At 43.7% G+C, this 24,198-nt stretch overlaps 1 protein-coding gene across 3 annotated transcripts in view; it reads right to left on the bottom strand.

The window, feature by feature from the left end:
* MYLK4 (myosin light chain kinase family member 4) overlaps positions 1-24,198 on the bottom strand; it is a 552,315-nt gene that overhangs the window by 7,488 nt on the left and 520,629 nt on the right. For all 3 annotated transcript variants that reach the window (XM_085607135.1, XM_085607133.1, XM_085607134.1), the window contains exons 12-13: positions 20,284-20,362; positions 11,659-11,724 (exon numbers count right to left, since the gene is read on the bottom strand). In XM_085607135.1, coding sequence (XP_085463261.1) covers positions 11,677-11,724; positions 20,284-20,362 — 127 coding nt within the window. In that variant the 3' untranslated portion in view covers positions 11,659-11,676. The remainder of the gene's footprint in view (positions 1-11,658; positions 11,725-20,283; positions 20,363-24,198) is intronic.

The raw sequence follows: 24,198 nt of genomic DNA, 5'->3' as shown, positions 1-24,198 counted from the left end.
ACTGCCCTAGACAGATAATCGTTAGTGTCCAGGCACGACCTGATCACACACTTCATTGCCTCTTCGCCACCCTGAAAAAAAGAATGGAGGTTAGAGTGATGGTCATCTGGGACTGGTACTCAGGGCTAAATATCTGCCACCATTAGGGGTGGGCGGAATTTGCGGAATTAACCTTCGCAAATTATCGCGAGAATGTTTAAAATTATCGCAAACAAGCAGAAATATCGCAAAGATGCGGAAGTTTTTTTCCGGCATGTTCGCGAGATTTTCTGCATGGTTGCGGGTCGCCAGCTTACCCATGTGGTTGCTTGCGGGCGCGGCCATCTTGTTTTGAGTTGTTCTCGCGGTGCATGATCGCGAGAAGAAAGACGTGATCGCGCGACGCATGACGTCACTGCGGGCGCGAACTGTCGCGAGACAGCGCAAATGGCTAAAAACAATACAACATCTCATGGAGAACGCGACCGGATCAAGAAAACTTGTCGGCGAACGCAGGGATTCAGGTAAGGCGATCGCGCGCGCGCGAGAATGTATCATTTTACAGCGCGAGCAAGAAACAAATTATCGCCAAGCTGTGGAAACCGGAATTTTTGACATTTTCGCGCTCTCCGCGGAACGCAAAAATGTCAAATTATCGCAATTTCCGCGAACGGAACGAAATTTTTGCCCAGGCCTAGCCACCATATTTCACAATGCATACAAGTAAGGACCCAGGAGCCAACCTGAGTGTACAGACCTAGGGATAAGGTTAGCAGATGAGAACATTTGATTTCCAAATGCCACCATGCATTTTGGCTCCCTGTCTGGAGGGGTGGTAGGGAGCACATTTGGGTTTAACCTACTGGTGGAGGCCTGAACCACAAGGCTCTCGGATGTCAGGAAGAAAACTGGGTCCCCCATAGGTGGTCTCCTGGCTGCTTGGTGGTTGACAGGAGGGCAAGATCCTTGCTTTGACCAGGTGCCTAAAAGCATGTCAGCAGTAGTAGTCTGCCCTGGCTGCAGTACCTCTGTGAGTACATTGTTTTTTACTTCTATTGAGGGAAGCTGAAGGTCAATCACTTCTGGTGTCCTTTTTGTCACTATTGCAAATGAAGCACATTTTTCAATAGAGGGGTCAGGTGGAGAAGTGAGGCCAGAGTGAGATAAGGTATCAAGTCCATTAACCTCTTGGAGATCTAGAAATGTGTTTTTGTCGTCATATAGCTGCAATGTATCACTGCCATCATCATCTTGTAGCTCTGGGTCTTCAAATCTATATTGCAATGGAAGCAAACCAGAATGAGAGCAGGTTTGCATGAGTGGTCAAGGTGGGTGTAACGTCGAACAAGGCCATGGTGGATTCCCTTCCAAGTCTGAAAGGACTATGGGTCTTTCTCTTGCATGGGTGTAGGCACTGCTGGTGTTGATGCATGGGCTCATGTTGCAGATCTCGATGCCGTATGGGGAGTCAAAGGAGCCACTGACCTAAGAGTTGGGGAGGTCCCTAGGACAGCGGTCATGAGGGGCAATTGATGTTGAGAATGCATCCACTGGTGATAATCCAACTGGAAGACTCTTTGGGTCCATGGGGCACAGGGGTGCACCTGAGGGTCCCTGGAAGGATCAAAGATCTGCAATACAGCGTTCTTGAAAGCTTGACTGAGCTGAGGCATTTCTAATGGCCCCGGGAACTCGGGCTGGAGCAGGACAAAGACAAGGATCAGTTCCGAATGTGGGGCCAAACACTTGTAGGTACCCTGACGTACCTCTATGTTCTCCTGATGAGAGTGTCGTAAAGAAGAAGAGTCATGTTTCACCTTCCTGTGTTTCCTTTTTTTTCGGCTTACCTGAAGACTGGGAGCGTCATGATGGTCTATCTTGGGAACAGTCTAGGGTTGAGAATGCAACAGCATCCTGGACTTTGAGCGAGACTGAGCTTTCTGAAGTTTGGCCTTGTGGCCCTGGAGCCTTCAGGTTCATCCAAGCACATTTGTCACTTGATGTCATGTGCGAGCCCGGACTCAAGAGACAGACCGCATAAGGGTCCACCATGGACATCTGTTGTGGCAATCCTTGCAGGGGTTGAAATCTGTAATTTTAGGGGAGACATCTCCCTTGCACAGTTTAGAAATTTTGGAAAAGAAATTGAGGGAGCGAGGTCCCCATCCATGATGGATGGTGCAAATATAAAGGAACTGATGTCGACACACCGAGGTGGAAGTTAAAGTCCTACCTACTGGCACACGAGGGAATTGCTGGCAAAAAAAAAATCGGCGGATCCAGTCTTGCACCTGGGGGGTATTCAGAAGGTGAGGAATCTGTGAAAGTATCCATCAGAATGAGTTTCCAGAGGTGGAACCCCCACTCACAATTTCCAACCAAAAATGTTGACTTTACGTCTTACCCAGGTATCGAAAGGCTCTCCCCATCTTTTTAAACCAGAGCCACACATTATATGGGTGGTACTATGGCAAAGTGTTTTGCACTAGTCAAATATGAACTGCATTTGACAATGGCTATCAAGAGTGAGTTAGTGATGTTTCTGGGAAGAAAACAGGAATGAAGGAAGACAAAACCCAAACCGTGGGTGCAGTGGAAATATACCAAAATGGAGTACCCTATTAGTCATGGCAAAGGATAGAATATTAAAAGACAAGAATTCTTTTACAGGCCAAAAGAGATTTGGGGAAAGCAGAGCTCATCTATATAAGGAATTCCTTATGTAATGCAAAGATTACATTCTATCACATATATTTTTCTAAATTTAATATGTGTTTTTTGTGATATTAGGTTTTCTACATATACTATACTGTGTTCTGCAATAGGAAAACTGTGTTAGCAAGACGTAACTTCTCCATCTTGAAGGATCTACCCACTGGACTCCATCTTCCTACCAGTTTATTAGGTGTTCTCATGTGTGTATCATTGTTTCTCCATTCATACCTCATCCATAATGAAATCCATTATATGTTTTTCACTCATCTATATCTGATATTATACATGGCTTGATACTAACCTTGTTCAGCACTTCTGTAGCAGGGCTCCCTCTCAATTAAAGAATCCCAAAACAAAAAGTCTCCAAAGATCTCTTATAAAAAGGCAGATTCCATGATGGACAGATAGCAAATGATAGTCACTGGAATTTAAAGGAAGAGCAAGTAGGAGGTAAAACAAAAGCACTGTATGAAGAGTGCTTTAGTGTTGTGTGTGCATGTTTAGGTTTTTGTGAGTTGATTGCTAACAGGAAGTAACTCTGACTAGAAGGTACAGTTATATTTGACTAAAACTGTAACCAAGGGTCAGGTAGGATGCAACTAGGCAGTGCTTAATTAGTGCCAGTGGCTACAGTTAGGGGGCACAACCACTCATTTTGGTTGATTCTGACTTATTTTTCATCATCAGGCTTTGACCCAAAGCAAGAATGAGAAAAGGGAGGAAGAAGGATGAAGAGAAAAACTGGTAAACAGTGGCAAAAGGACTGAACGGGGCAAAAAATAACCAGCTGGAGTGAAATAATCAAAGAGATGAAAATGGAGCAAGATCAAAATGGTGGAATAAATAGACATGAGCTGGAATCATAAACAGGCAGCCTTGCTAACCAACAACCCCAGCATTCGTAAGCATGAAGGCGAGTTCATAATAAAAACTTAACCCCTCACTTATTTATTAGTTTTTTCAAATTAAAGAGTGGAAATAGGTTGATAGAGCTGCAGTTAACTGTGAACCGCTGAATAGGATCATCACAATGAAATCAAACACACTAGCCAAAAGGGTAAAACACTGAAACTTAAGTAGTTGTAGAGGGAAGTGTTTTTTAACAAACAGTGCGGAACAGTATAGGAATCCCCAAGAAGACGTAGGTGGAGAAAGTAAAAAATAGTAATAGTGTGGATGGCTGACAGAGAGAAAGGGTGGCTATGCATACAGGGGGATGAGCTCAAATATGTAGGAAAATGGAATAAAACACCAAAATGTCCATTTGTAGCTGAAAGAGGATTTTTTTAAAGCTCTTGCTAATTTAAATGCTATGTGTCAATAGAAATAGAGTCACTATGCCTGAGGAAAGTCACAATTGACAATGATTATGGTGAGTGAAATTCATGTAGTTATGGGTAGAGATCGAAGGACTTAGAAATGCCAAAGATGGAGGCGCTCATAAAAAAAGATAGCGGGTATAAATAAACATGGAGTGGTTGAGGTGAGAAGGGATAGTTGAGTGCAATTGAAGACATAGGACTTAGGACCCTTTAGCTATAGACTGTCTGTCTTAATGTCAGCATCTCTCAGAAAAGAAACGTCTTGGAATGGGATGTTCTTACACTCAAAGCTGCTTCAATTGCAAGGGTGTTAGCGTCATGGTCATAGGTCACACATTTAAAAGGACTGCAGTGTAAGATTCATTGAAACTAGGTGGGTATCACATTTCAGAGTCAATGCTGGATTTATTTTCACTATGATTTTTGCTTTATGCTTCTTCAATTTTGGCTTCATCTCAAGTTCCGACATAAAGCAATTGATGGCGGGAGCTAAGTCAGTTTTGAGGGCTGGTTTTCACTGATATTTTTAATTGATTGATACAACAAGTGCATTAATATATATCTGTGCTATGTAGTCCGTGGTGTGCAAATATTGCACTACTGATACTTGATCATGTAAAAAGATAACATTTACTTTTGTCATTGTTATACCTTTTTATTGTATTTTGCAGGGGTTGTTTGATTATTTCCTATGTTTGATTTAGGGTGATCAGTTTCAAATAGATGGGGGTGGATGGTGCAGTCCATCTTGCCTGTATTGAAGTTTTGGATTTTGAAGGCTTTGTTGAGGTGCAGATACAGAGTTTACCCTTAGCAAGGCATTAATCGATTGATTATATTCAAAGACCAAATTACATATCGACTGTTGCTGGTGGTAATTTTAACAACTGCTTAGTAGTACCCAGGACTGAGGAATTAAGAATGTTTTCCCTTTCTGCTTGGGTTGGCAGTCTGAAGAGCATATCAGTCCCATTTACCACCCAGCCTATTAGTTCACTCAGCGATCAACTTGACCACTGAGCATAAATGCCTCTTTTTGCCCAAATGGAAGCGGGCTCCTGGAGTCTCCTAGTCTTCCTGAACAGCCACCTACTCAGGAGTTCTGTAGTTCTTTGAACTCTTTCTTTTTGGATAAAATCTCCACAATGAAAGCCAGTATTCCTGCTACATGCTGCTCCGACCTCACTGACCTGGTCATCACTAACGCTGCTACTCTGGACCATATTCCGACTTTATGCCCTCAGCTTTTTTCTGAATTATTGGTCCGAGTTAAGTCTGGGTCACCTAACGATTGTTGTCCCCCTCACATCTTAAAAGAGGTCTTATCTGTCCTCCCCTGTGTTGTACTCCCTTTCTTAAACGAATCTCTCAACCAAGGTAAGGTTCCATCTGCTTTTAAGAATGCGATAGTAGTTCCACTACTAAAAAAACCAGGAGCTGATCCCCTGAATTATTCCAACTATCGCCCAATCTCCTTGCTTCCTTTTTTAGCAAAAATCATTGAGGCCCACGTTACTAAAACCCTTTTGAACTTCATTGAACAATCTGAGTTCTTGGAACCAAATCAACCCGGGTTTCGCCCTGCACACTCCACGGAGACAGTCATCCTTGCCGTGCTAGACACCCTGCGAGTAAATGCGGATAAGGGCATTCACCAGTCCCTTGTCCTTTTAGATCTGTCAGCCGCGTTTGACACGGTGGATCATTACATCTTGTTATCCCGTGTCAAACAAGCAGGCATTCAAGGCTCGGCTTACAATTGGATCAAATCCTTTCTTCAAGATAGACTCAGGCAGTTCGACTAGGCACTTTCACCGCCTCCAAGATGGCTACCTCCTGTGGAGTGCCTCAGGGTTCGTCACTTTCCCCCCTCCTATTCAATCTTTACCTCAGACCCCTCATTAGCTCCTTAAAAAAGATGAAGGTCACAACTTTTAACTACGCAGATGACCTCCAGCTTATTTTTACACTAGATGGGCCTAACTCAGCCTCTGACTTTCAAGCTGTCATGCTACATATTCAGCGTTGGATGAATCTTAACCACCTCAAACTTAACCCTGGCAAGACTGAGCTAATCTTGCCTGGCACTAGCGCAACCATGTGGGGCCCTCAATTTTGGCCTAATAATTTCGGCTCACCTCCCTCCCCCTCTCCCTCTGTAAAAAGCCTTGGAGTGATTTTGAATGCTGACCTTTCGCTCAGGGGACAAGTGGGGTCCATAGTCTCCTCCTGTGCTTTTCAATTGCGGAAACTCAAAAAAATCGCTTACCTTCTCACCTCCTTGGCTCTCATTCAGGCGGTGATCTCTCTTGTACTTTCGCGTCTTGATTTTAGTAACTCTATCTACTTTGGTCTACCTTCATTCTTGTTAAAACGTCTCCAAGTGATACAGAACCAGGCAGCCAGATTGATATTCAAGCAACCTAAATGGCACTCTGCCAGCCCTCTTCTGGCTAAACTACACTGGCTTCCTATTGCTCAACGGGCAGCCTTCAAGATTGGCTGCCTCCTCTTTAAGTCTCTGCACTGTAAGAGCCCTAAATTTCTTAAAAACTTGATCACTAAATACATACCACGACGCACTTTACGGTCTGGCAACCTCATGCTACTTGCTATTCCCACTATCAAGCGGAAACGCCAGGGAGGGTGTAGATTCTCGTACCTTGCTCCTGGCCTATGGAACTCGTTACCTCTTGATATCCGTATGCAAAACAATCTTCTGAGCTTTAGAAAGGCTTTGTAAACACAGCTGTTTGCACCCTTCTGCAACTAGTCTGTTCGCCGCGCTCTATCATGACAATTTAGCGCCATGAAACCTCCGGGTGTACGTGCGCTATACAAATTCATTTTAACATAACATAACATAACAGTCTGGTAGGTCATGGGAAGATCTATTAATGCCACATTAAAAGGTTGTTTTAATTTTTAGGAGTAGTTAACTTTGTGCCAATTGACCTTGTAATACAGATTTGTCACCATGTTCATCCAACCTTGGATACCTGTCCGCTGTTGGTGATGTGCAGTGTGTCCCACCAGTGGGCGGTTTCTGTCAGGAAGGCAGACTGCCCCTCTCCTCATGGGATTCGCTGTTCGGGTGACATACTGCATGAGTCTAATCCCATGCTCCACGGGGTAGAAAGTACCTCCCATTTACATACTTTGAGCTAAGACTTGCTACAGCATGCAGTAGGTTTAAGTTATCCATGAGCACACTCAGAAATCTTCCCAATCTAAAAGAACAGAAACAATGAGACCCTCCTATTCAGAGGGGCTCCAAATCTGAAATCTGCATATCCTTTTGACTCTATAAGGGCCTGATTACGAGTTTGGCGGTCCATCAGACTGCAAAACCTGTGGTGGAGGTGTGGTGGTGGTCGGGGACCGCTGCATCAGTGGTCCGACCGTTGTATTACAAGTACGGTGGTCGGACCATTTTGGGACTGCTGCAACAGCAAGGGAACTGCGTTCCCTGGCAGTGGTGCAGCGGTGCGAGGCTTCAATATGCTTGGCTTAGCCACTGCAGCCTCGCCAAGCATATTACGAGTTTTCCTCACCGCCAGGATTTCATTTTTTTATAAACAAACTTTATTGGGATTTACAAACTATCCCAGAGATCATCAATGCATCACATTTATCCTACATCTGGATATACAATTGGTGGGCGCTGATATGTTCAGCTCCATAGTGCAAAATTATAAAACAGGAGCATGTCCGTGCTGTATTCGCGAGACCCCCCTCCTCCCGCAGATGTACAATAGCTATGCTCTTTAGTGGGTAGACCATAGGTCATTCTTTGCATCAACAGTCTCATCGTCTAACTCCCCCCGCCAACTCCCCCCTCCCCGTCCCTCCCCCCAGGCATGTCACTTCCATATTTAGCCCACGTTCATGTTTAGTTTCTGGCACAGGTTGTGCTTTGTGATTATCAGATGCCTCATTTTAGGAACTCTTGGTCTATATAGAGACGGGGGTGCACTGTGGTTGCTCACCAGTTCTCTGGGGCTACGCGATGGCCACAAGCGGAAACAGCCTAAATCGCTCCTACCAGGGGCTCCTCATTTGACTCTCCGTCACTGGCCTCATCTGGGGCTCGAAGTAAGTCCACCAGGGATTCCCATGCCCTAGCCGCCTCTAGGGCCTTCTCGCTTTTTGTTCGATGTGCAATCTGCATCCTACCGATCCCGTCACATTCCACCCATTTAATGAATTCCTTCTTCCATCTGGCTGTATTTAGCCCGTTTTGCTTTCCAGTGCATGGTTATATCCCTTTTGACCAGTGCTAACCTCATATCTATGAATTTGCTTGTGATTTTGTCTTTCGTTTGTGTGGGAACCAGTGCAACAGGCAGTATCCCTGCGATGCCTCCACTTCCCTGCCAGTGATCTCTGCCAACAGCATAGTTACCTCCTCCCAGAAGCTACCCAGCTGTGGGCAATCCCAGAGCATATGCCTAAGCCCAGCTCCCTCTCTATTACATCGCGGACAAGCCGCATCTTAAGAATTAAAATACTGATTAATCTTCTCTGGGGTAAGGTATGCCCTGTGTCGTATGTAAAAGTGCACTAGTTGGAATCTGGCATTTATGGTGCTCACCGTCAGGATTTCATGGCAGTATTCAGCCTATGAAATTCTGGTGGTGATGAAACAAAGGGCACTGTAGGGCCCCCTACTGCCTCTGGGCCCTTAGGTGCATGCAGGGGGAACATGGTGTGCCCCCTATGTGCATGCACCTCCTTTCCTGAACGGCATGGATTTAAGAGTCCATGCTGTGCAGGAAAGGACTTTGGTATGCCCACTGTGGTGCCTTTTTCAAAGGCACTGCCGTGGGAACGGCAAAGGATCACCAGCCAGACCAGGATAAAACTCTGAATCTGGCGGGTGGCCAGCGGTCAAGTTTGGTGGTGCAAGAGCAGGGCAGTGGCGTGCCGCCCCGCTCCGGCACTGCCAAACTCGTATTCAGGCCCTAAATCTGATACACTCAAGTTTAAGAGGCCATGGCTTATAAGCATGGCTACTGGAGGACATGAATGTGCAGCCACTATTTTTTCATGTAAATATGGATTCACAGCACTGGTGCATGCAGGAATATTATCTGCATCATTTGCAGTCTTTAAGGTAATTATTTAGTTTCTAGCTCTTATGTCCCAAGGGACACGTTTTAGCTGTTGACTGCTGTGATCAGTCATTGAAATACTTAACAATCAAGCCCAGATAGGATCAACATTGTCTGTACTAGACCAGACATTTGCTAATTCTACCTCTTCCGAAAGTTCTGCTCTTGCTAACTACTAGAAACGTTAGGAATCAAAGCAAACAAGGGTCACTATGCCTTACAAGATTCCCCACTTGTATTGATTGTGGTGGGTGGTATTCATGTAGGTATGGGTTAGGGGAGGAGGACTTAGGTGGTAGCGGTAAGAAAAGGCTGTGGGTGAGCCGAGATGGGGTAGTTGAGTGCAACTGAAGAAATAAAACTTGGAACCCTTCAGCTGTAGACAGTCTTAGTATCAGCATCTCTTAGAAAAGGACCTCTGCTGTACATAGGACACTGGTTTACTTAGACAATTCAGAATCTATTTGGAAATGTGGTGATCACAAAAACTGCATCTCAGTGCATATTTAACATCATGTTGTAGTGGGAACATTAGTTTTGGGTCCTTTTTAAAAGAATTGTTCGAAATGCCTTTATTTTTTGCTGCATTGAAGGTTTTCGTTTTTGGGATAGGTCTAGTAGTGAGCATGGCAGAATCTTTTGCATCAGTGCATTTTCATTAATTGGATGGTGTACTTGGTTTGAGTTGAATGTTTCTACGTTCAATGGTTAATTTTAATGACTAGATTATTTTACTCTGCTATATTAATGTATACCTAAACCCAGGCAAAATGTCTTTTAAATTGGTGTAACCTCAAGTAATTTTGGCAATTTCACACTTCACTTCTTATGCAAAATTCCTACGAATTCTTAATAAAGCCACGGCATGCTCTTCACATCAAAAATGTTTTGCAAGCACATGGGAGCAATGCAAACAATCAGAAGACTAGTGGCTGCTGTTTGCGGTACTTGCAATTTGTATATTTTTTAAGCGTGATCTGCATACTCACATCCAAAGTTTTACGCTACAAAATAGCGGCAAATTCCAGTTTTGTATTTTGCGGAATTACGCATAATTACATGTAATTTTTCAAAACATTGTGTAATTATACAAGAGCAAACTACATACATGTCACGCGCCAATGTTTGTAACCTGTAGGGAGAAACAGCTACTCATTGGGCTCAACACGCATTCATAGTTAAATTGAGAGTTTTGCTGGCAGAAACATTTTATGAGGGCTGGCTTACTTGAAACTTATACTGAGCAAGGATACCTAAGAAATAGCTACCCAACCCTATCAGAGAAAACTGGGTGCCTCCAGTCCATAAGAAAACAGGTGCAAGGCTCACCTGAAAGGAATGGTTAATTAAAAAAAACTGAAAAACACAGGTTTGCTAAATTATCCTTAGGACCCCACTGCGGGCTCTGCTGAAACCCATGGTTGCTGATTACCAAGGCTGCATAGTTCACATTCCCTCTCATGTCTATTTCTTCCACCACCCTACACTCCCTGTCTCTTTATTTCACCCTTGCTCTTTTTTTATCCCTGCTCTCTCCCTTTGTCACTTCTCTCTTGAATCTGGGTGAAAGTCTAAAGATGATAAATAGTTCAGGTCCCCAAAAATGAGTGCCTGTCCCCAGTGGCAGCTCCTCAGCTAAGGCGGAGGAGCGTTGCCCCACTGCTCACGGAATAGGGTAAAAGGAAAAGAAAATGATAATAACTGAAGTTATTATCATTTTCTTTTTAGTATCGTCAGGTTAGGGCAGACGGGGCTTGCCTCCCCTGACGTCGGGGAGGAGAAGTGGTTGAGCACTCTAAAGTGCGCATGATGCTTTGGCTGGCCGTCTTGGCCTGACCAAACCGTCATGCGCACTTTGCATGTTCTCCACCCAGGCTGCATTACAGCTTTAGTGGAGAACATGCCCAGGCTCCCTGTCCCCGTCTGAGCGCCGAACCATGGTGCTCAGACTAATCACAACGCCGCATTGCTGTGCTGTGATTGGCTCAGGGAAGCCTGGGTGTTTCCTGGAAGATACGCGGAGGAGACACAACGTGGGAGGGACGGAGGAGAGATGCAGCGATCAGGTAAGTGAATTTTTTTTGTTTTTCCCTCCACCCCCTCACCCTCTTCACCACCCCATACCATACCGGCCACCACAGCATGTACCCTCCACTTCCAACAACTGGTACAAGTTAAGCTCTGCCTGAAAGTACAACATGGAACCTGGAAACCTATGGAAACAATGAAGTTGGAAGAAATGTAAAACTAAAGAAAGACCTCTACCTGAACAACTCTCTTATTAGTATTACTTTTCCCTTGTCTGGAGTTAAGTTTGAGAATGCATCCACTCCTGGGATCTGTGTCTGACCTCATGGTCACAGGATAGAATCCCACTGAGCCTTTCATCCCTCTGAGGTCGATAAAACATTGAGTAACATTGAGCTGGGTAACAATAAACATCTAATATTTCAACGTAAAGAGGCCCAAGAGTGAACGTGCTCTTTACAAATACATGCTATGTCATATAACAACAGAAGTTTACAAACCTTTATTTTCTTGACTAATCATTCAGCCATGGATGTTTGAGAAACAGCTTTGCTTTTCGTCTTTCTCTGTGGGAACAGAACATTGTGAATGGGTAAGATTTTTTTTGGGGGGTGCATCTTTTTTAAATTGTTTTAAATTAAACCACAGTCAGCATTACATTGTCATCATCATAATGTTAGGATAGAGTACAGACGTCCAATAGCGTTCACAATCAAAGGTACATTCCTTATAATTTTGCAATATAGTGGGATCCCTCAGCCCGGATACTTCCCCTCTTAACTGCCCAGCCCTTCCCCTAATGCCCTGTAATCAGCCCACTTCTGCCATATCTTACTCCATTTCGTGGGGCAACCTCGGCTTTCCTAAATTGTTCTTTCTGTAGCACAGCACCAGTCCATATCTTTCTTCCACTGGGAAACCAGTCCCCCATGTTGTAGCCACATTTCTTCTTTCAACCATTGCTGCTACTTGCAGCCATATATTGGAGTATTTAGGCCAGGTCAGTTCTCCGGACACACACAATATATGCCATCTAGCATGCGAATGGGTAAGATTAATCGTACATTGGAACAGAGAAATGAGCATTACAGTGCAATTAAAACAGGCATGCCAGAATCAATTACGAGAGTGTATGTTTAGAGGAGAACTTAGGGCCAGACTCAGGGCTTGGTGAACAGAGTACCCTGTCACAAAGGTGGCAAGGTGCCCTGCCCACCAAGCCGTCAGTCTGTCCGCTCCATTTAAAGTCAGGCTGACCGGCATGTTTCCCACCGCAATGCCCTCGCTTAAACCGACAGCCTGACGGAGTAGGGGCAGTTGGTGAAACAAACAACATTAGGCCGCCAGGGCTATTTAGAGTGGACAGTCCCATGGTCGTTTACTCTGCTCGGGATCACCAGAAAAATACTAATGACCCTTACACTCAGGGGTTAAACTACCAGGGTATCAGCGACATTAGAACTTAGCTTTTCAAAAACAAACGCCCGCTTTGAGAGTTTTTTGTTTTTTGTTAGTTCACCAAAATTTCAGAACCGTGCAGCTCCTGTGTAGTCAGAGAGATCACCACAGGGCAGGCAGTGAGCTCTAGATATGGCGGGGGGAGGGGGGGGGGTTGTCCGTGGTGGACAGACTGTCCTCTGCCAGCTTGAAGGACAGGGGATCGCGCGTCAAACTATAAGCCAGGTCAGTAATGTTATGCAGTGAGAAGACTGAAGTGCGTCATCCTAGCGGCGCCTTCTGGGGCTCTGTCGCCTTGCCCTCTCCTGTCGCGTTTGGAGGCTCCATCTCGTCTTGCAGTCATCCAGGCTTCACTGGAATGCAGCCATAGCACGGGACCTTTGAACCAACACATTCCCAAAGCCTGATGTGCGTTTCATTGTTTTACTCACAAGGATCAAAATGTCCGTGCTGCTTTCTATTAATGAGAGTTTGAGGTGATTTCAATTTTATTTCCAAGTTAGAGTGTGTAAAATCTCTAAGTGCCTAACTCATTAAAATATATTTGCAGCCTACATTGTATTGATCATGCCCAATGTAGTGATACATTATAGTTATAATTCCTTCCATAGGTACACATCTAAGGAGGGCGGGGCTTATGGAGAGGGTGATGGGTGTGGCGAAATGAAGCATTACAGGCCTGTGTGCAAACCAACCTTTAAGTGGTCTTTTATGTCAATGAACTCCAAGTGCCTGAATAACCAAGCATTCTGCACACACACTGAAATTGATATTCAGAATATGCACTTTGTGTGAGTAAAATCCCTATCCTAGTCCACAGAATCAGGAGTGATGGAATTTTACATTCGTATGGTTCTTTCACAGGTGTGAATATGAAAATACCAGCATCACGGCAGAAGCATCACTTTGTCTATTTAGGGTTAGCAGAAGGTCTGTGTGCATTTTTGGGGAGTGCCAATGTTCAAAAGTAGGTGGACACCAAGAGGTTCTGCATAATCGTTGTTTTAAGATGTAATGCACATTAAGGGCTCTCTTTAGTGCTGGCTTTGTAAATGTTAAGGACGCATCTCTAAATGCCAATGCCTAATGGATGTACAATGCGCTATATTATGTGAGAAGTGGAATTGCTGTTTTAATGAGACTGCCAGAATCTTGCTTCATGAATGAAGCATTGCTTCTTCACTGCATTCTTTCAGTGCAATCAGCAGTTTTCTTTGGTTCTTAGCTGGAATGAGAAAACGTGACTTAATGTAAATCACTCGAGCCAGGCAGCGTGTTGCCTGACAAAGGTTCATTGAGTCATACTTTTCACACATCTCAGGAGACTAATTTATTTAATGGGACACTTTCGTGCCTGGACTGAAAAGTAAACGCAGAGTAGAAAACATTCCAGGGGGAGGTTAATTGAAACAAGTTGAAATGGATTTTGTAGAAACCTTTAGGATAGGAAACGTGACACCAAAAAAGAACTTTAAAACAGCAAACATATTGGTACGAATTTCACTCCATATGAAAAAGGACTTTTTAAAAACATTTTTTAATCGTGTGCTCAGCTGCTAAGTGACCCAATGTGTTATTTGACACAGTCAGAGGTTTTAGCCATACAACGTTACATTCCGGGACATGTGTGTTCTGGATGTTACCATTATAATTTATTTGCTTAAAAGCCCCAGGACAACAAAAGATGCTGCTAAACACCTAGGACTAAAGGAAGGTATCACTAAAGGAAGGTATCACCCGTGATGGATGAAAGACAACTGCCTAAACCTCAACAGAGACAAAACAAAAGTGGTGATCTTTGGGAACAACCCCTCCCTATGGAACAATCCCTGGTGGCCTCCCGAACTAGGACCCTCACCCACCCCTACAGACAGGGCCTGCAACCTCGGTATCATCTTGGACAGCAATCTCACCATGAAAAGTCAGATCAATGCAGTCTCCTCCGCCTGCTTCTTCACCCTTCGCATGCTCCGTAATATCTTCAAATGGCTCCCCGTCAACACCAAACGTACCGTCACCCAGGCCCTAGTCACCAACCATGTGGACTGACTGCAGACCATACAGAACTCAATGGTCAGACTCATCCTCAGCTCCCGAAGCGGACCCACGTCACCCTCCCCCTCAAGAAGCTCCCCTGCCTCCCCATTCAGAAGAGATGTCAATTCAACATAGTAGGAAAGTGGCTTTCTGTTGCAGTTGCGCCCCACATTTTGCCAGATTTCTAATGCACTTTTACTGAGTGTGCCTAGGGTCCCTGCCAATTAGGTTTCCAGGGCTTGTGTTCTTTCCCAAAACTGTACCTTTGTTTCCACAATTGTCACACCTCTGGCCCACATCTAAATCCCTTGTAAAAGCTACCACTGGTACCAAGGGCCTTGTGACCAGAGAGGGCCTCTAAGGGCTGCAGCATGTATTGTGTCACCCTCAGGGACCACTCAGCTAACACATACACACTCCCATTGCAGACTGTGTGTTTTGGTGCAGGCAAAACCTAAGATTCGACATGGCACACATCCCTGTGTGCCATGCCCACAGCCACTGCCTGTGGCATAGGTAAGTCACCCCTCTAGCAGGCCTCACAGCCCTAAGGCAGGGTGTACTATACCACATGTGAGGGCATAGTTGCATGAGCAATATGCCCCTACAGTGTCTAAGTCCATTCTTAGACACTGTAAGTGCAGTGAAGCCATATTGAGTATATGGGCTGGGAGTTTTTTATTACGAACGCCACAGCTCCAAGCTGGCGTTACTGAATACTGGGAAGTTTGGTATCAAACTTCTCAGCAGAATAAACCTACACTGATATCAGTGTGGGATTTATTGTAAAATGCACTCAAAGGACATCTTAGAGATGCTCCCTGAAAAACAACCAACTACCTTGTGTCCATCTGACTGATTTGCACCAGCCTGCCACATACAGACATGTTTCAGACCCCCTGAGGTGGAAGCCCTTATGCTCTCATGGGTCAGGGACAAAGGCCGCTTGGGGTGGAGGCTCTTAGTCCCTGTCTGAGCGCCGAACTACGGCACTCAGACCAATCACGATGTTGCGGTCATGGTGACAGCAGTGTTGTGATTGGCTACGGGGAGCCGGTGTGCTTCCTGCTTTCGTTTCAGGACTTGTCGGTAACAGAAGCGAAGGAGGGACGCGGCTGAGACAAAGTGAGTGTATTTTTTTCTTCCCTCTCTCCGCCACACCTGATCCGTGCCAGCCGCCACTTTTAGAGGGGTTGTGTCTGAGCAGATTAGATGGGATTGCTCCTATTGGAGCAGGACCAAAGCTTATTTGGTGCAAGGGTGCCTGCGTTACAGGCAGAATTATTTTTATGCAGGAAGAAACATCTTCCTGCACAAAAACAATACTCGGAGGCATTTTCTTCTTCGTATGTAAACTATAGAATGCATTTTCCTCTTCCTATGTAAGCTATAGAATGCAGTACATGTATAATGAGGAAATAAGGAGGATAAATAAAGATATTTCTCCTCGCTACACCACTTTTGGGATGGCGTACTATTTTGACGATTTCCCAGGTTTCCTATTCTTAGTAAATGTAAGAATGTGCAAAAATCCATGGGTGGGTGCGTAGGAACGCCTCCACTCCACTCACGGAACGCCTTCTCTTGGCAGAGTAACGCAAGGCAGTGACTTGCGCTGCCTTCTGTTACTCTAGATGTAAAAATTCATGCACAGCCATGTAAGGTGGTTTTGCGTGTCTTAGTAATCTGACTTAAGGGCGTGCATTGCTTTGAGTGATGCAAGGGCAATGCAAGCCCTTAGCAAATCTGGGCCTAGGACTGCATCTGCTACTTATGCCCAACATGTGCAATGTGAATGCTTGAAGCCTGTGAAAAGAGCTCATGCTAAACTAAGTACATAACCACTGAAACACCTGTTGATATGTCTAGCTGGCAATCTATGTCTATGCCTTTTAACTTTGCAGTCCCCTTTCTATGTTGATAGGAGCTGTCATTGTAGTTTTCTGTGTACGACTGCTGGCAATTGGTATCTAAGTTTGTGACAATCTTTGCCAGTTTTAAGTTTTGAAAATCTGGCCGCCATATACCCAGAGAGGAGCTCATGCACAACAGGCCACCACAGAGTGCTATATCTCTCTCTAATCTCGAGCATCACACATGGCAATGTCCTAACAGAAAAAAGCTGCTTTTCTCCCTTTACATGCACAATTCTGTAACTCAGTCACAGGAGAGTCAATGCTGATTCGATGTGAGAACTTAGATATTCACCAACAACAGTGCAACAATTCTATGCAACTAGCCAGGGTCTTTACCTGTATTTATATTCCCCAAAAACGAGTGCATCTAATCTGTTTTTAAACAAGTAATGATCCAAGCATGAGATGAACAAAGGCATCACATGACAATGTTTCTATTTTACCCAATAGTAAATCGAAATTCCTACCCATAACATTATTGGGCGTGTAGTGTTCTGTTTATTTTGTTAACTTAAATTATGTACATTCCATTTGCATTTCGTAAATACTACACTTTAAAACGAAGTCTACATCTTTCTGGTATGTGCCACCTCTCATAACTGTCATAAATGAATTCACATTTTATTATACTTATGCATACATAATATTCATGCCAACAGTCTCTCGGGTTTCAACTGAAGCATGAGATGGAGTACATGAGGTGCACATGGGAGAGATAGCGAGCAGGGGGGGGGGGAGAACACAGCCCCTGCGAAAGCAGGGGTGGTCTCCCCATGGCGGGTGGAGTGTAAAAGGCTTGTGGGTATTGGGGATAAAGTGTATCATGAAACAAAAAGAAATGAAATGAAAAAACACAAAAACTAAGTGTTGGGTCTGGCGCAAACACCAAAAACTGATAGAATTCACCATCATATGTAACACTCGAAACAAACGCCATAAAGCACATGGGTTTCACCAGCTTTTCTCCAATATGTTTAGCCTCTTGCAAAACCTAAGTATGGATGGTTGCCATGTAGGAGTCCCATGACTCTAACCACGCCCCTGACCCTGAACCTGGCCATAAAGGTAATACTCCTGTTTACACTCAAGTTCAAAGATCCACTATTGTCTTACACTATATATGTATATATATATATATATATAATCTAGTGTAGGGGAATAATGTATATATATATATATATATATATTCTTCTACTTGACAGCAAGACACCAAATGGTCTTAATCATGACAGAGAATTTCACTCTTGCCTGTAATTTGAATTGCTGTGCTCACTAGCTGAACAGAATAATTAAGATAAGGGTTTCTTAGTCTGGAGTAACTATTATCTGAAGCATTGTGTATGATGTAAATGTCCTTTTATATATCTCATCATTTGATTTCTGTGTAGAGCTGGCTAATACCATGCAGTAGATGAGCAACAAAAAGGGCACTTGCCTGGGATTTTAAAAAGCAATTATATACATTCAGCTATATAATAGTGTGTTTGGAATATAGGCACTTGCATTTTGCATTTCAGCTTAGAAGTTACAAGAAACTGGTAGACACTTGTCTATGGCCACTGTATCTATATTTTTTTGCATAAAAAATAGTGTTGGTAGGAGATAATTCTCTTAAATGGCGAATTAAGAAAGTCTGTTTACTTTTTAGGCTTATGGAAAACACAGCGAGAATGTGTAACTGTGATATAAGATAGGAAAACGTTGAATTCAAATGTAATAGCTTCACAGTATTTTGTTTAACACACAGAAAAGCTTTATCAAGTCAAAAAGATTAATTTTTCTTTGAAATAGGTACTGACATGGAAAATAGCAGTGAAGCAACGTGTCTGTTTTCCATGCCAGTCCAACACATGGTATGTAAAGGCCACTAGAGGATTATGTCGTAACACCTTGTGAACAAGGGCGCTGTGCCAGCTGAAACGCGTCATGGCTGACGTGCGTTTGAATTAAAAGAAGAAACTGATCGCAATTGCTGTTGGCTCCGTTTGTGTTCCGAACAACCGTATCAGGCGTTTTTGTTATATATCTATATATATATATATGTGTGTGTGTGTGTGTGTATATGTGTGTGTGTATATATATATATATTATCTACTGGCGGTCGCCAGTAGATAGTTATAGTTAGGACCGAGTTCCCATAGGAAATCTGAAAATTCTATTTTGAATAACTTTGGCGCCGGTTGACGAATCCTCGCGAAATTTTCAAAACTAATTGGGCGCTCCGCTCAGCTCCTACCCTGAAAGTCTCGGGGTGATTCATCAAGCGGGGGCTGAGAAAAAAGAGGGGTCCCAAAACGCGTTTTCCCCATGCATTTTCCCATAGGACCTTTAGTCGAAGGTACAGCCCGAACGGCTGCACAGAATTACTTGAAATTTGGCAAAGAGGTAGTCCTCAGGTCAGGGATGTGCCTTTTGCATATATGGTGTCAATCTTTTCCGTAGTTCCTGAGAAAATTGCAGTTAAAAGTACATAAATATCTATATGCGCGCACCGTGCGCGCACGGTGCGTGCATGGTGCGCGCGCGGTGCCGTGCGTAATTCTGATTGGTGGTTGGATGTCAGTCAACATTCGAATCGGTCGAAATCAGGCAGTGTCAGACGCCATTTTGTGTGTGGCAGTGAAAAAGAAAGGTAGAGAACGTGAAAAGGGGGCAGGGTAGAGAGTTCCTGACCCCCTAGCCTTTGTCAAGGGGTCCCTGAAGGACCCAGAAGGGTGAAAAAAACATTTTCTTTTTTTTCAAAAAATCGCAGGGTGCGCGCACGGTGAAAAACCCTTAAAAAAAACAAACATTTTAAACGAGCCATTCCATATTACAGGATACAGTCAATCTATAACTATATACATAGGTAGTTTATTGTAAAATAAATATATAAAAAATATAATAATACATACATAAATAGGCATTTAAAAAACCTTACAAATTCACTAAAAAAAACATAGGTTTCACACACGTTATAGTTAGAAATTAGCATTTAAAAAACCTTGCAAATTCACTTAAAAAACCATAGGTTTCACACACGTTATAGTTAGGAATTATCATTTAAAAAACCTTGCAAATTCACTGAAAAAACCATAGGTTTCACACATGTTATAGTTAGCTGGACATTTCACTCGTAAAAAACCATTGAAATTCCCCCGTTATAGTTAGTTCAGCTAAATATAACTCGTGCGACCGCAATCCACTGCTGATGACGTAACATATTACATCACTGATGACATCATCCAGTGAATATGTGTCATTCTGAAAAATAAATATTTTTTATATATGTATATCTAAAGGTTAATGGAAGAATAAATGGGTAAATAAGTGTCTAAATGGATGTTTTTTTTGGTAAAATTAATTGTATAACTGACTTATTAACAGTATCTTAGTGAATTCAGTGATGTAATATGTGACGTCATCAGTAGTGGATTGCGGTCGTGCGAGTTATATTTAGCTGAACTAACTATAACTGGGGAATTTCAATGGTTTTTTATGATTGAAATGTCCAGCTAACTATAACATGTGTGAAACCTATGGTTTTTTCAGTGAATTTGCAAGGTTTTTTAAATGCTAATTCCTAACTATAACGTGTGTGAAACCTATGGTTTTTTAAGTGAATATATATATATATATAAACGCTTGATACGGTTGTTCAGAACACATATATATATATAGTTGCATCAAGTACATCAACAAAGAAGGTGCACATGGGAAGCACAAAACGTATACCTGAAGATTGAGTCTGCAGTGGAGTTCTGGGTTGCATAGCCAGCTGTGTTTTAATGATTCCTTCGCACTTAATCTCCAGCTAAAGGAAAATACAAAAGGGTTAGTGAGACAGAATCACAACTGGTCCTAAACGCTGTAAACAGCTGCGGCGCCAAGATCACACATGCACTGAGGACTGAGTGAGCATTTATAATGAGTGGCCTGTGAGGGGCTCTTAAGGCATGCATGAGAGGCAGCCTGCACACCGGAGGTGACTGTAAGCAGAGGATTCAAAGGGTGAGCCTCTCCCTCGTGCACAAGAGGCTGAGCTCGAGCCCCGGATATTGCTCCACGTGGAGGACAGGGGAGCTTTTCACACACATCCAGATTGAAAGTTTTCATTTTCGGTTTGAAAAGTAAACGTGTGGGATCAAACAAATGATAAAACATGTATTTCAAAATGTAATTCTGGCTATATATTTCCGAGGTTTGCAAGCTAAAAGTTACTCTTTTTAAGCATTTCATTTTTGCAGCTGTCTCACTTTCATTTAGATGCCCTGGCCCTAATACCCTCTCTCTTCCGCATACTTTAATCCTAAATAAACTCCGACCCCTTTAGCCTAATGATAACTCTAATTCTCAGACCTTTACTGTAACCCTTTTCCTACCTGTAAGTGGCACGAGCTCACGGTAATCTCACTGCCACTCTCATGATGTGAAACGCCACAGACCTGAACCGTAACCCCTTCATTCTAACCCCGATACCGCTTCACGTACTCCTTTTCAATTACGAACCTAACCCAGACCCTAACAATTACGCAACCCCTCACCTTCACACTTACCCTACTATTATCAAACAGATCCCTATTATTCACAGTAATCAGAACTCTAACCCTGGACTAAGGGCTATTCCTTAGCCTACTGTAAAGTTAACCCTTCAACAACACTGACCCTTTCCATTGCACTAAGGGCCAGATGTATGACAGTTGTTTGCGGTCGCAAAGGGGTTTTAGGCCCGTGTGGCCAATGTACTAACCCTATTTTGCGAGTCGCAAATCAATTAGCGACTCACAAAATAGTGTTAGCGACTCGCTATTAGGAAGGGGCGTGCCAAGGGCGTCCCTTCCTAATAGTGAGTCCAATAACCTATGTATGAATGTTTTGCGACTTCAAATACGGTTGCAAAACACTCGCAGGTTACTACCCTTCTCAGAAGGGTGGTAAGGCACTCGCAAACGGGAAGGGGTCTCCAGGGGACCGCTTCCCCTTGGGAATGCAAGCGCAAATATTTGTTAGAAGCAGGCAGTGGTTCCAGGGACCACTGCCTGCCCTTAAAAAATTAAACTGAAAAGTTTCATTTTTATGTTTTAAATGCATCCCGTTTGCCTTTAAGGAAAACGGGCTGTATTTAAAAAAAAAATGCTTTATTGACATAGCAGTCCCAGACATGGTGGTCTGCTGACCCCAGCAGGCCACCATCCCTGGGAGTGCTAGCCATTCCTAATGGAGTCGCAAATTGCAACAGCCTCATTAATATGCATGCGGCATGCAATTTGCGACCCCATTAGGAATCGCTAACCGTGTCTGAGACACCGTTATACATCCCAATTTGTGAGTCACAAATTGCGAGTCACAAATGCAACGCACAGTAGAAGGCCTGTAACGCCAGTCCTACTATATGCTCGCTCCTATCTGTGGCCATTTTTACGTTATACCACCCCACCATGAACTGCAATTGGGAAGCTTGATAATATGCTTCCAGGTAAGGAACTCCAAACCCTCTCTTTTCAAATCCACATTGCATTGTACTCCTCTTAACTCTACTTATCTTTTTTGCCCACACTATGCTGGTCATTGCAGATTCCTATTTCTTGAGTATTATACATGATATAGGGTACATGCTGCACTGGAAAAGGTAGAGGTACATGGGAGGGATCAGCATCTTAATGATGGCTATTCTGCCTGCCCTGGACAGTGGTAATGAAACCCAGTATTCTAATTTCCCTTGTATATCCACCTAGATATGTTTAACTTTAGCCATACGTCCTGATCAGTGGTCACCTGGATACCTAGGTACAAGAAAGCTTTAGTTTCCCTCAGTATATCAACCTGCGGGAACTTCTCTGGTGGTTTATGGCTCAACACCCCGATAGGGAATATCACTGACTTCTGTTTATTGACCTGCAGTCCCGACTGCTTTCCAAACCCATCTAGCCCGGCCAGCAGGATCGGTAGGGACACAGCTAGACAAGATAAGTAAACCAGCAAATCATCAGCATACAAAGACATAACATACCTACTGTCCCACATCCCTACTGACCATCTCTCCAGCACCTCCATCAATCTACACACCAGAAGATCTATGGCAAGTGCAAACAGCAACAGTGACAATGGGCAGCCCAGTGCATGCCCCTATCCAACCCCCATTCCTCCAACACCATGTTGTTCGTTCAGACTCCTGCTAAGGGCTTGGTTTATAAAATCGTGAACATCTTTATGCAATTTGGGCCAAAATACATGCCCCTAACGGCCATAAAGAGGTACTTCCAGTCCACAGTGTTGAATGCCTATTCAGTGTCCTGTGACAAAAGTGCCACTGCACCCTTTACTACTGTCAGGCATCTGATATTCAAGACTGTTCTGCAGCCCAGTATGAATCCATTCTGGTTAGCATGGATCTGATTCCCAATCCCTCCATGTAGCTTTGTCACCACAATCTTCCCTAGTATCTTAATGTCGATGTTAAGCATAAACAACAGCCTGTAGGATTTGCATTCATATGGGTCCTTTCGGGGTTTTATGAGTATAATTTTGGTGGCCTCTCATCTATTTATGCAAAACTCTTGACTCTAATGACTCCTGATATGCTGGGGGTAATTTTACTGCCAGCACATTCATGTATATCTGATACCATTCCACCAGCAACCTATTTTTGCCAGGTGTTTTAGCCATGTTCAGTGCCTATATATACACTTTTATTTCCTGCAATGCTATGGGCAATTCCAGTTGAGTTCTTTTTTCATGTGTGAACTCTGGATATTTGGTGTTTGTAGTACCGGGTATATATTTTCTTCTCTCCACCTCATTGATTGTGTATACAACTATTTATAATCCACCAGAAAAACCCCATTAATTTGTTCCTGCACACTGACCAGTGTCCCCATAACATCTCTCACTGCTATGATAGCTGCAGGCGCCATGTCTTGCCTCAGAAGCTACGTTAGAAGCCTGCCCAGCCTGCCACCTTTTCTATGGAGCAGTTGCCCAAATTCTGTATGGTCCATCTGCTCTCTCACCACTAGTTTCTCCAGTATGAGCTTCCATGTGTCGTACGCTCCCCTTTGGGCATCTATGTCTCTGTGCTGGCATGTTTGCTGTGTGTCCAGCTCAGTCTCAGTGTCTGTGATCTCCCTGTCTAGTCTTTTAGCCTGAGAGGAGCGATTGGCCAGTGCCAACCCCCGCACAACAACTTTCATCACATCCCATTCTACCCTCCTTGCACTGGTTGTATGTATATTTTGTTAAAGATAATTTATCATACAGTCTTGCATGTCCTGCCAAAATACTGGGTCTTGTAGGGCCAACACCAAAAGTTCCCACAGAGGAATTGCTGACCTTAGCCGTTGGCATCGATATTTGAATCAGAACAGGGAGTGATCTGATAATATTCTGCCTGTATACTCTGTTTCCGAAATACTAGACATGGGCTGATGGTGTAGTAGCACATGGTCAATTCTGGTATAAGTGATCATTGCTTGTGCATAGTGGGAAAACTGCTGTGCCTGGGGATGTTGGTCACACAAGACATCAATCAAATCTAGAACTCTCATGGCTGCACCATTTAACACGCAATTGTAGTCATCCAGCAAAAAGCACTGCTGAGCCAACGTAGGGTGCAATTCTTTCCGCTAGGTCATTAGAGGAGATGGTGTTGTC

Source organism: Triturus cristatus, chromosome 5_2, assembly GCF_964204655.1.
Source record: "Triturus cristatus chromosome 5_2, aTriCri1.1, whole genome shotgun sequence".
In the NCBI taxonomy this organism is placed as follows: Eukaryota; Metazoa; Chordata; class Amphibia; order Caudata; family Salamandridae; genus Triturus; species Triturus cristatus.
This window is presented reverse-complemented; position numbering and strand designations above follow the sequence as displayed.